Source organism: Tamandua tetradactyla, chromosome 14 (genome assembly GCF_023851605.1).
Source record: "Tamandua tetradactyla isolate mTamTet1 chromosome 14, mTamTet1.pri, whole genome shotgun sequence".
NCBI lineage: Eukaryota > Metazoa > Chordata > Mammalia > Pilosa > Myrmecophagidae > Tamandua > Tamandua tetradactyla.
The window spans coordinates 90,516,001-90,529,754 of record NC_135340.1 but is presented as its reverse complement, the minus strand read 5'-3'; the positions used below and the strand labels follow the sequence as shown (position 1 = coordinate 90,529,754).

The 13,754-nt window shown below is 37.6% G+C and overlaps 1 protein-coding gene across 9 annotated transcripts in view; it reads right to left on the bottom strand.

Annotated features, from left to right (window-relative positions):
* SCAPER (S-phase cyclin A associated protein in the ER) overlaps nucleotides 1-13,754 on the bottom strand; it is a 678,157-nt gene that overhangs the window by 117,227 nt on the left and 547,176 nt on the right. For all 9 annotated transcript variants that reach the window (XM_077128470.1, XM_077128471.1, XM_077128472.1 and 6 more), the window contains one exon: nucleotides 2,742-2,977. In XM_077128470.1, the coding sequence (XP_076984585.1) occupies nucleotides 2,742-2,977 (236 nt within the window). The remainder of the gene's footprint in view (nucleotides 1-2,741; nucleotides 2,978-13,754) is intronic.

The following is a 13,754-nucleotide window of genomic DNA, read 5'->3' as shown; positions in this document are numbered from 1 at the left end:
TGGTACCACTGGTAAGGACAGAGGACACAGGAAGAGGAGCTTCTCTGGGTAGAAATATCATGTATTTATAGTTTTGACCTGGTGCAGCTTGAGGTGCTGGTGGGACATTCTGGTGGGTAGTTAGATATGTGGGCCTGGGAGCCAGAAAGTGCTAGGCTAAAGCATAGGTTTATAATTTCTCCTTGAATACAAGCTTAATGTTTGATAATTGATGATTCCAAAAGGCTATATCAGTGATGTAGTGTCACTTACCTCCCAGTTTGATTTTCTTGTTTTGGGAGATAGATATAAATTTGTAATTGGAATTTGATGAAAATAATGGTGGGTCTATTTCCTGAGCAAATTTCATATAATTATCTTTCAAATTGCAGTTTGCTTTTATTCCACAAACAGTACTACTGTCCTAGAACTATGTTAAACAATTTACCTGCCAATATTTTCAATTTACAGAAAAATACAGGTATTTTAATATTAGATATGTTATGGAATATCTTTTTTTTTTGTATCCTAGCACCTTGTGCAGTGTTTGGTACAAAGTGATCATAAATTTATTTACAAAACTTGATAAATATTTCTAAGGATCCCTTAGGCCTAGAAACTTCACTGAACCATGTAAAATAAAGAAAAATGTTTTAACTACCTCATTTTTCTTAGACACCTTTCTTGTCTCTCCTATACCAGATGAGGAGAAAGAAGGGATGTTTGTCAGGGAGATGTGCTGTACTCCAGCTCTACATCAGGGGATAGGCCAGAGAAGAGCTCCAAGGACTGTGGTGAAATACTTTCCAATCAATGTCACAAGTCTAAAGACATAAACTAATAAAAAATGCCCAAATTGTGGCAGGGGATGGGGTGGGATTTCTTGTCAGTATATATCTTAGAAGGTGGGAAAAAAAAGCATGGGCATGTTAAACGTGTTCTGTGTGCTCCACTAGGCAGACCTGACATATGGTTTGTGGTTCCATACATAAGCATCGTCAGATCCACTAACAATGTAGCATCTACATGAAAACAATATTCACCAAAAGTGATTCAAGTTAGAGAAAGAGTGGCACAGGTTGGTTCTCAGGGACTGTGGTTCTCAACCATTCTTTTTAAGTTAAATGAATTATTCTGTTTGGCAGATTATCACTACTATTATTATTTTTTTTAATTTCTAATAACTCCCTCCTTTAAAAAGTACCTAGTAACTATGATAATATATATGGAAACATAAGCACTTTCCCCAGAAGGCCCACTGGAATTGCACTGAAGCATTTGGCTGGGCCTTCTGCCTCATCACAACTGAGGCATGCTGCTGAGTTGTATGGATGATAAGAATGCAGGCTTACTGTATCACAGGGTAGCCCAAGGGAGAATGCTGAGACAGAATGGCATTCATCAGCAGAGAGGGCTAGGTTCTATAATGGCAATAAGGACATGGGGAAATTGAATGGGATCAAGCGAATAAGAGAAAGGCCATGGAGGGTAAAAGTCAAGGGCTGTAAGATAAATGGTTGTGGACCCAAAGGTCCTGTGCTCTCCACCAATAAATTTTCTTGGGGAAAGAGGGCAGGCAGATGGAAGGGGTAAGTGAACAAAGTAATCAAGGGTAAGAAAGACACTGAGGGCAGGCCACGATGGCTCAGCAGGCAGAGTTCTCGCCTGCCATGACAGAGACCCAGGTTCGTTTTCTGGTGCCTGCCCATGCAAGAAAAAAAAAAAAAAAGAAAGACACTGAATGAAACAACCATTCCCTAGAAAGCACTAGAAGAAACCAGAGGAATTTTATGAACTATGAAAGAAGCAAATGCAGAGGAAGATATTCTTTTCTTCCTTTTAACCTACCATAAGCTTCAGAGAACAACAAATTGCACAGATTTGGGGAGCCAGAGATCAGTGCAGACCACAGAACAGTTGATAAATGGGAGAGGCAATTGATTAATATCAGACAGAACCCTGTGGGGAAATTAAATGTCCTGCCTGACTTCAAGTTCATGAGGGAAAAAGAGTTCAGGTGTCAGAGCAGGAGTAAATTTCTCCACAGAAAAGGTGACCTTAGAAGGAAGCAGGGCTGACATTGAATAGGTGTTAAAAATTTGCACATTTGTGCAGTGGAAAGCACACAGGTGCTGGGAGTCTAACTAGACCTGACTTCCAGTCTCAGTTGTCCTACATACTTCTTACTTATTTAGAATATAATCTTGTGGAAAGCAACCTCATCAAGGCTCACATTCCTTACCTACAGAGTTTGAATTAGAAGACCTACTTTGAAAGGGCAAAAGTAAAGCTTACATCCTCTCCTACAATACCTGAAAAGTAATGGATGTGCCATAAATGATAGCTATTATTATTTTAAGCCTGAACCGAATTCATAACCAAAGATGGCCTGAGATAAAGATCTTAGAAATTCCTTGAGTTGGAAAGAGTTGATAATAAGAATGCTACAAAAGCCTGGACACTACATATTCTAATATCAGATGTCTAAATATCAAGAATGACAGGTGACTCTAACTAATGTTGCTCTTCATGAATAAGATTTTCCTTCTCTCTACAAAATGTGGTGCATTTTCTACCATGAATTGTGAGTGAGACTGTGAGAACTACTGCCATCATATGGGTCCTCTGATTTAAACTGTTTATCTATAGTTATATGACATATAAGTATAATTTAATATGTTTATATTAATAAATATTAATATATTTATATACATATACAATTTTTAATTAAGCAGAAGTTTTAAGAAGTCTAACAATTTTACCTGATGAGGTCCTGAACTCGGGTGTTAAAAGTATCACCACCTTGTAAGGGTCTGCTTTTCGTTTCCTGTGATGATATTTTTGGTGTAGCTGGCCAGCTGGTTCCATCTGGTCGATTTGCAATCAGGGAGCCAAAAATCACAGCACTGACTTTGAGAAGTCCAGTTATCAAGCCTTCAAATACTTGCTTATTTGTATTTCTTCCCAAAATAGCATTATTTTCATCTGGAACATAAGCCTAGATTTTAAAAAAAGTACATAGTTGAGTTTTAGTAAAACCCAAAAATGGACAGAGATGATTTGGAAAATCCCTGGAATCATAAATATTTTTGAAATTCTATAGGTGGCAATCTGAAACGTTCAAGAGTATGGACTCTGAGGTTGGGAACGCTGAGTTCAAATTCAGTTTTGCTCTTACTAGCTGGGTAATCTCGGGCAGGTTACTATACTGTCTAAGCTCCAGTTTTTCTCATCTATAAAACTGGGACAATGAGAAATCACAGGGTAGTTTGTGAGAATTAAATAAGCTAATGCACATGAAAAGCTTATTAGAACAAGTTTAGGCACATGGTAAATGCCCCATAAATATTAATCAGTTGAAATTTATATTAATGTAGTCAACAAATCAATTGGTAAACTGACAGCCTTGTTTTGTGCTAAAGTGAATTTAAAAAATCTAATCTAAATTCCTCTATTAGGGTGAAATTTGCATTTCTCATTGCAAAATGTCAAGAGTTCATTTCCTAGTTAAAAAGGGTCACATTCAGCTCTGTGTTTAGTTTACAGGAAGTAAGATATTGCTAAAAGTTGGATGGCTATTCTGTCTTTTGCAATTATAAGACTTTAGACAGTTCCTTAGTCTCACTGTGCCTCCTCTCTGAGATAGGGAGTAACCCTATCCTATGGGGATAATCATAGTATCTATTTCACAGGATTATAGGAAGTTTAAAATGAATCAATACATGTAAAACACTTAGAGCAGTGCCTGGCACGTAGGTAGGCCCCAAAGAAATGCTATCTGCTGCTAAAATCGCTGCTCTTACTAAGGCTAATACTATACCTGGAGTAAATTTTGCTGTGTATGAACGCTGACTCTCACACAGAAGCAGACACACATGGCTAGATATGGAGTTACTAGGCTGGGAGCTCTGGGCATTGGCCTGAGGTGCTGTTTACATAGGGCTCTCTCATCGTAGGGAGAGAAGTGGCTGTTTCCTAAACGCCTCATTACGATAAAAGGGGCAGAGACAATAAGCTAAGAATTGGAGGGAAGGCAATTTGGAGATCTGGACTTGGAAGCAGACGGCACTGTATTCAAGTTCATTTCTCCTCTAGCAGATCATATAATTTATTATTAAAATAACAATCTCACATTTCAAAGTCGTGGTTTCTGTATCTGTCTCCCAGGACTGTGCGAACTTCAAATAAGATGAATGGGAAAATACTTGGTAAACTACTACATTTCACAAACGTAGTTACTTAGAACCAATCTTTTCCTCATTGTCACTCTTTACCTGCATCAGTTCTACCAAAAGCTAGAGGAATAAACGATTACTTGGATCTGAAATGAGGCTCTTTATAACACAAGCAAATTGTCCCTCCATTCCCTCTCTCTCTTTATTTAATTTTGACTTTCCTTGAACATCACTTTTCTGAGAACAGCTTTGCTGAACACTGGTGACCATAAGTTATTTCTGCAGATGTGCTCCAATTACTACTAAAAGATTATGCTGCACTGAAAAATCCCTCAGAAATTTCAGTGACTTCAAACCACAAAGCTTTATTTCCATTCAAATGACATGTCCACCAGAGGCTGGACGGGTGTACTGCTTTGCATTACTGTTGTCCTTACTCAGGAACCCAGGTGACAAAGCAGCCACCACCTAGAGTAGCACTGCCCAACAGAAATTCCTTGGATGATAGAAATGCCCAATATGCACTGACCTATACCTGTTACTAATTTTAACTAATTTAAATTTAAATAGCTATATGTGTCTAGTGGCTAGAGCCTTTCACAGTGGCAGAAGGGAAAATAGACCTTTGGAAAGTCTTGCATCAACATTAAATACTCAATCTGTAACTGATACATACCACCTTTGCTTACAATTTATTGACCAGAACCAGTCACAGTCCAACCCAAACACAAGGGAATCAGGACATGCCACCCTACCACGCACTTGGAAAGAGGAGAACAAGGGTGACTGGTTCACTGTACTGCTCACTGCACAGTATATTCTTTCTTCCATTATGACTATGCAAACATTATTCACAGCTAAGCTAATGACTGTATTTAGATTTTAGTTCAAAGTTTTGGTTTTACTGAGATAATTTTTTTCTTTCATTTGCTGGACTTACTATTTATGTATCATTAATTCATCCTCATTCTTTTTGATTAAAGTGAAATTTCCTCTCAAGAAGTTCAATACATTTGGGATTATTGATTTGCACCCCCCTGCCCCCCCCCACTTCCCTAACCCCCACTCCACGCAAATGGAGACATTCTTCCTGCTCTGTTCTGTACTGGTTACATACAGGTTTCCAACACAGCGCTCATCTTGAGAACGCCCTAAGAACTCCTTTTACCTCTTCTCTGTGTTAGTCACTTATTTCTGGATCCTTCCCCCTACATAATTCCCTTATTTTCCAGTAGGATATATTCCAGAAACTTTGTAAGTGCTCAGAAAGAAAAATTTTGAGACTCCATGTGCCTGAAAAGATCTCTATTCCATCCTTACACTTGACTCTTTGGCTGGATAACAGAATTGTTGGTAGGAACTTATTTTCCTTCAGAGTTTTGAATGACTGCTCCACTGATTTCTAATTTAATCTTAACTCCCAATATTTTTGTATATGACCTATTTTGTCCTCTCTGGAAACTTTCAAAAAAATTTTTTTTATTAATTAAAAAAAATTACAAGAAAGAAACACAAACATTCTTAATATATGCTCATTCCGTTCTACATACACAATCAGTAATCACAATATCATCACATAGTTGCATATTTACCATCATGATCATTTCTTAGAACATTTGCATCAATTCTCTCTGGAAACCTTTAGGAACATCTTATCCTTGATTTCTTGTGCTTTCATTTACACCGTTAAAACTCAGTGGCCTCTGCATGTGTTTCATTTCTGGGAAAATTTCATGAATTACTTCTTTGCTGGTTTCTTCCTATTCATTTTTGTTGGACTTTGGATCTGGACTGGGTCTCTAATTTTCTTATATTTTTTCCTTACATTCCATCTCTTTTCTTTTGTCCTGCTTCTTTGGAGACTTCCTTAATTTTATTTTTCAGTCCTTCTACTGAGATTTTATTTTACCAACTATATTTTTAATTTTTATGAGCTCTTTTGGGTTCCCTGTATGTTTTGTTTTTATAGTATCTTGTTGTTTCATGCATGTAATATCTTCTCTGTGATATAATTTTTAAAGACTTTCTTTTGTTTCTTGCCTGATTTCTGTTTCCTTTGAATTCTTTCTCTTTCAGGTTGGAGGACAAATAAGTGGTAATTTTTGGCTCTCCTTCTCCTGCTTGTTTAGGTTTTAGCTTGCAGGCAATTGCCTTTCAATTGTGCTTTCCCAATTAAATAATATTTGCTTTCCTTTTTTTTTTTTTCTTTGTGGGTTTATAACTTTATTTACTTTAACATTTGTGGGGCCAGAAGACACAGAAAATTTAAATTTATCTGTTCAATCTGCCACATTTTAAAATTAACTTAACAAATCCCCTAAAGACATGGATTTCTTTTCCTTTTGTATGTTACAGAAAGAATGTTAAATAATACATTTCCTGGTAATGCCAGGGTTCTTGATTCTCACAAATTTTCATATTTTTTTTCAAGAACCTCATTCTGCTTTTCATCATGAAATACTTCAAATAAAACCCTGTGTATGAATGTATGTATATGTGTATTTAGCAAGCTTTCATCTATCTAGAAGGATTTATCTAGTAATTGTATCTTTTATTAAAATACACAATTGAGAATCAAAAAGGAATAAAAAAGACTTCTGACATACCAAAATTAATATCATTTATTTATTTATTCTAACATTTGAGTATCTGTTACATACTTGTCCAAGGGAGCAGAGTGATATACTCTTCTCACCCTCAGGTTTTCTTTCATCCAGACCCTACAGATTCTGATTTTATAAACAATTTTAAAAGCTATGGTTTCTTGGCTTATAAGAGAACAGAAAGAACAATATAAATAAGCAAAGTGGTGAGGCAGGTCTGATAGTAGCAGTATGTAACACTAATTCTGGAAGCAAAAGAAATACAGACATAAGAATTCCAAAGGCACTGTACTGTGGGGAGTTGGATTCACTCATCATTACTTTCTCTGAAATTATTTAATACAGTTCAGTGTAACTGCTTATGTTTAAAATGGCAATTTTAAGATTTCAAGAAAAAGTTACATAATGAACCAGACTTACAGGGCAGGAAGATGAAAACAAACATTTATTAGGTTTCTCTACAATGCCAGATGCTTAAGTATTTTACCTATATATCATCTCCTTATACTTAAATTAGGATTTAAGGGATGGTAATGATTACCAAATCATTATAAAGAAATTTCTTATTTTTCACTTTCTGGCATATGAGAGTAGTCTGAGGGAATACCTGAAATAACTAAACAGAAATCCAGCTACGTTGATCTCTGATAATGGTTGGATAGCCTTTATCTTGTGCCTTTATGACTATAAAAACCTTGTGACTATCCACACTTGTACTCATTTTATCCAGTTTTTAGACTTTGGAGTCTTATAATCACTAAAGACAGCCCTTAACACTCATTAATGAAGGACTTTGCGTCAGTTCAGATCTAACCCACCCCAATTCAAAAATTGTCTTGAGAACCAAAGCTGGATCTAACCAAAATGGCATGCCTGACATGTGGAGTAGCTTAGACTTTAACCTTTAAGTCATCTATACTTCATTATAATACTAAAAATTATGCCCATCAACATATTAAGGCAGCCATTTTCTTTTTTTTATTGTGAAATATAACATATACACAAAAAAGCAATAAATTTCCAAGTACATTTTAACAAGTAGTTATAGAACAGATTTCAATGTTTGGTATGGGTTACAGTTCCACAATCTCAAGTTTTTCCTTCTAGCTGTTCCAAGACAGGACATTAAAAAGAGAAATATTGATATAATTTAGCACTCATACTCATTTGTTAATCCTAGTTTCTCTGTTACAACTCCTTCTCCTTTGATCTTTCTACCAATCTTTAGGGACATTTGGGTTATGCCCATTCTAACTTTTTCATGTTGGAAAGGGCTGTTGATAATATAGAATAGGGGGATGGCACCAGTTGATATTCTTGAAGAGACTGGCACCTTTGGGTTTTAAGACCTATCTGGCCTAGCAAACATCTGAAGGTTTTATGTTTCTGAAAAGTAAATTTAGCATGTGCAACTTCTGAAGGATCTCAGATAGAGCCCTGGGTGTTCTTTAGGGTTAACAAGAATGATGTCGGTTGAGGTTTGGCAAACTGTAGCAATGACCAACATCTAGCTGAAGCTTGCATAACAGTAGCCTCCAGAATAGCCTCTTGACTCTATTTGAACTCTCTGAGCCACAGATACCTTATTTTGTTACATTTCTTTTCCCCCTTATGGTCAGGAAGGCATTGTCAATCCCACAGTGCTAAGGCAATGCTTGTCCCTGGGAGCCATATCCCACGTTGCCAGGGAGACTCACTCTTGGATATCATATCCCAAGTAAAGGTAATGATTTTCCTTGCAGAGCTGGGCTTAGACAGAGAGGTCACGTATGAGCAACAAAAGCAGTTCTCCAAAAGTAACTCTCAGGCATAATTATAAGTAGGCTTAGCTTTCCCACTATAGAAATAAGTTTCATAAGAGCAAGCCACAACATGAGGGGCTTAAGGCCATCATTTTCTTACATGTTTTGTGATTAAGCATGTAACCAAGCTATGCATACTAAATAATTAGACCACCTCTAATTATGTCATCTGGAACCACTGTGCTCATTATTCTAAAATATGCCCATCTTTTTTTTTGGCATGGGCAGGCACCGGAAATCGAACCTGGGTCTCTGGCAAGGCAGGCGAGAACTCTGCCTGCTGAGTTACTGTGGTCCGCCTGTAAACTAAAACATACCCATCTTTTAATACTATAAAACTCTCAGAATTTACTGAAGTTCAGGGAGAGAGATTCTGGGGTCAATAAGTCATCTGAGCTCCTGTTTCAAGTCTAGCAATCAACACATTCTCTCTGTGAAGTCCCAGCGTCTCAGAAATTGACCAACTGAGTGTACTGGGCAGAGAAGCCACCACCTTTGTCTGATAAAAATATCAGTGATATCATATAATATTTGTCCTTTTGTGTTTGGTTTATTTCATTCAACATGATGTCTTCAAGGTTCTTCCATGTTGCATGTTTCAAAATTTCATTCCTTTTTAATGCTGAATAATATTCCATTGTATATATGTATATACCATATTTTGTTTATTCATTCATTGCTTGATGGACACTTAGGTTGCTTCCATCTTTTGGCAATTATGAATAATGCCGCTATGAACATCTAGGTGAAAATTTCTGTTTGAGTCCCTGCTTTCAAGTCTTTTTGGGTATATAGCTATAATGGGATTACTGGGTTATATGGCAATTCTATATTTAACTTTCTGAGAAACTGCCAAATTATCACCCTCAGTGGCTTACCAATTTACATCATTACCAGCAATTAATGAGTTTTCTTATTTCTCTCCATCCTCTTCAGCACTTGTAACGTTCCATTATTTTTTTTAAAAAGAGTAGCCATTCTATTAAAATGACTGGAAGGGTTTTATAGACTTATGTGTCCCACCAATTAACACTACAAATATAAAAAAGGTACTTTCATGAACTACTACAAAAGTATAAATCTTTTATATAATTTCAGGGTATGGGGGAAAACTGCTACTGCATGCTTTGGGTTATGTTTAACAGTACTGCAGTAATATGAGGGTACATAATGGGGGGAGGGACAAGAGATAGGGTGAGGTTTGGATTTTCTATTTGGTGAAGGTGTGCTTATTTCTCTAGCGAACAATGAAATTATTTAAAAATCAGAGTGCTGATGGATTGTTGACTTTGAACATTATACATGAGGCCCAGTAAATGGAGGTGGACTGAGAAGTAGATTGGTGAATGATAGTATATACATATGATCAAACACTGTGCTGCTAAAAAAAGGAACAAAGTCGTGAGGCATACAACAATGTGAATGAATCTGTGGGACATTTGGTGAGGCAAAATAAGCCAGAAATAGAGCAAATATTGTATGGCCTCCTTTAGAAAATGCTTATAAAAAAACTGGGGTCTAGACTATAACCTTTCATAGCGGTCACATTTAGTCCAGAGTGGTAATTGTTATTTCTGGATTTTGAGAGGCTGCTTTATATATGTATAACCTGGTATTTAGAAATAAGAATGAAGCCCGTCAGGTCAGGATTAAGGTAATTCAGAATACAGGGGAAAGGAAGACATTGCCTGTATTTCAGAACTTTACCTAATATGGGGTAGGGAGATGGAACTATCTGATGTTCTGCAGAGGCTGGGCTCTCTAGGTTTTAGGACTTATCTGGTCCAGGGACCCATCTTGGGGTTGAAGGTTTCTGGAAAGTTACTCTAGTGCATGGAACCTTTGTAGGATCTTATATATTGCCCTAGGTGTTCTCTATGATTGGCTGGAATGGTTTTGGTTGGGGGTAGGCAACTTATGATAGGTAGCAATGTCTAACTGAAGCATGCATAACAGTGACCTCCAAAGTAGTCTCTCAATTCTAGTTGGACTCTCTCAGCCACTGATACCTTATTTGTTACACTTCTTTCCCCCTTTTGGTCAGGATGGAATCGTTGATCCTACAGTGCCAGGGCTGGACTCATTCCTGAGAGTCCTCTCCTATGCTGTCAGGGAAACTTCCATCCCTGCATGTCACGTCCCATGTAGGAGGGAGGGCAATGATTTCACTTGCAGAGTTGGACTTAGAGAGAGTGAGGCCACATCTGAGCAACAAAAGAGATCCGCCAGAAGTAACTCTTAGGCATACCTACAGGTAGGCTAAGATTCTTCAGTACCTACTACATAAGCTTCAAAAGAGTAAGCCTCAAGATTAAGGGCTTGGCCTATTTATTTGGGGGTCCCTAATGTTTGACATAGGATCAGAGGATTCTTTGATGGTAAAGTTTAATAGTTCCATATTTTCCCTCCCATCCCTCAAGGGACTTTGCCAATATTTTTGATTATCTGCTTATTATATTCTAGATGTATCTAGGCATTATATAAAGCTATAGAGAATTAAAGACACTCGCCCTTATTCTGGGCTTCCTGCCTTTCAATTGTTCAAATGAGCTATCCAGACAGGCTGAGTTAGATTATATGCTACAGTAAATTTAGGTTCCAGACAAAATAAACCTTTCTTTGTTTGGTCTCAAAGAATAGGTGAAGTTCTAAAATACAGGCAATGTCTTCCTTACTCTTGTGTTCTGAATTACCATAATCCCAACCTAATGGGCTTCATTCGTATTTCTAAATGCCAGATTACACATATTAAAACAGCCTCTCAAAATCCAGAAATAATAATTACCACTCTGGGTTAAACATGTCTTCTGTAAGAGCTTGCAATCCAGGCCCTGGTTGTCTTATAAGCATTTTCTAAAGCACACCATACAATAATTACTCTTTCATTTCTAGTTTATTTTGCCTCATCAAATGTCCCATAGGTTCACTCATATTGCTGAATGCCTCATGACTTTGTTCCGTTTTGTAGTAGCACAGTATTTGATTATACGTATACACCATTGTTCACCAATCTACTTCTCAGTCAGTGCATGCTTTGGCCAACTGCATTCATTAGGTATCATGTATAATGGTCAAAGTCCACAGTCCATCAACAATCTCAATTTTAGATAATTTCATTATTTCCAAGGGAAAGATAACCAAAAACACACCCTCACCAAACAGGAAATCTAAACTTCCCCTTAACTCTTATCCCTCACCCCATTATTTATCTCTGCTGTTGCTATGGTAGTGCTGATGGTCCAGTCTATGTCTTATGATTGGGGAGTTTAATCTATTAACGTATAGTGTTATTACTGTAAGGGCAGTACTTTCTTTTGCCATTTTGCCTTTTGGATTTTATATGTCATATGTAATTTTTCTTTTTACCTTTTCTGATAGTCTTCATCTCTGCACTCCTTTTCACACCTCTCTCTCATGTCTTTTCCTATCTGTTTCTAGTGTTCCCTTTAGTATTTCCTGCAGAGCTGGTGTCCTGGTCACAATTTCTCTCAGTGATTTTTGGTCTGAAAATGTTTTAATTTGCCCCTCATTTTTGAATAACAATTTTGCTGGATATAGAATTCTTGGTTGGCAGTTTTTCCTTATGAGAATCTTAAATACATCGTATCAGTGCCTTCTTGCCTCGATGGTTTCTACTGAGAAATCTATGCATAGTCCTATAGGGCTTCTGTTGTGTATTTGTTAGGGTTCTCTAGAAAAACACAATCATCAGGAAACACTTGCAAATATAAAATTTATAAAAGTGTCTCATGTAACCGTGGGAATGCAGAGTCCAAAATCCGCAGGGCAGGCTGTGAAGCCAATGATTCCAATGGAGGGTCTGGATGAACTACACAGGAGAGGCTCACCGGGTGAAGCAGGAAGAGAGCCTGTCTCTTCTGAATTCTCCTTAGAAGGCTTCCAGTAATTAGATTAAGCATCACTCAGGGCAGAAGACACTCTCCTTGGTTGATTACAAATGGAATCAGCTGTGGATGCAGCTGACGTGATCATGATTTAATTATATGAAATGTCCTCATTGCAAGAGACAGGCCAGCACATATCCAACCAAACAGGTACCACCACTTGCCCAAGTTGACACATGAACTTGACAATGACAGTCCACCTCTTCTCAGTGTGGCAGCTATACATATCACCTTAAACCATATGAATTTCCAAATAAAAACAAAACACACATTTTTTCTTTCACCTAACAATACTCAACTGTCCTGCATATAACTGGAAACACATTAAATCTCTCCAGAATAGGGTGCAAGTCCTTGGGTAATATTCATTCTTAAACTTGATATCTTACAACTTAAATAGTATAACAGGAATAAAACAGCATTACAATTCTCGTTTCTGTAATTGATCACATGGTCGAAGTTCATATTTATCACTACCTTCTTCCACTACCCATTCCATGTTCCCTTTACCTTCAGCAAGCACTTCAGCCAGCCATGGTTCTTTCCCTGGTGGGGTGACCCAAACCTTCATTCCTGAAGTTTTAGAGCCATTGGTAGTCCTGCCTGGATTTGGTTGTTGCAGTTTTTCATTGATTTTAATCACAGGGCATGGTAGTACTAATAGACGCCCTAGGGGATCTCCTATATTCCAAGAAAACTCTTCTTTACCCCCATTATGTAGTTGCAGTCCTACTTCCCCCTGATAGTCAGGGTCAATCACCCCAGACAATAATGTAATCCCCTTCTTGGTTTGTTGATCCAGTGGCATAAGTAGCCCAAAGTGACCAGGTAGCAATCTTAACTTCCAGTTCAATGGAATCATTGTTGTTTCTCCTGGAGGAAGTACTCCCCATTTTGGATCTAAAACCTGTAGACCAGCAGAGCTCAGGGTTGCACAGATAGAAAGCAAAAATTTTCCTAGTGGATCACTAGGGGTAACAGTGAGTGGTACCACTCCTATTTCCACCCCTTGGTTCCTGGACCCATGGATCCTGGCTATGGGAGAAACAGCACCATACATCGACACTGATTCAGAGCATATACAGCCTCCTGGAGAACATTACCCCAACCCTTCAAGATATTGCCATCTAGTTGGCACCGTAATTGACTTTTCATAAGGCCATTCCACCATTCTATCAATCCAGCTGCTTATGGATAATGGGAAACATGGTAAGACCAGAAAATTCCATGAGCATGTACGCATTCCCACACTTCATTTGCAATGAAGTGTGTTCCCTGATCAGAAGCAAT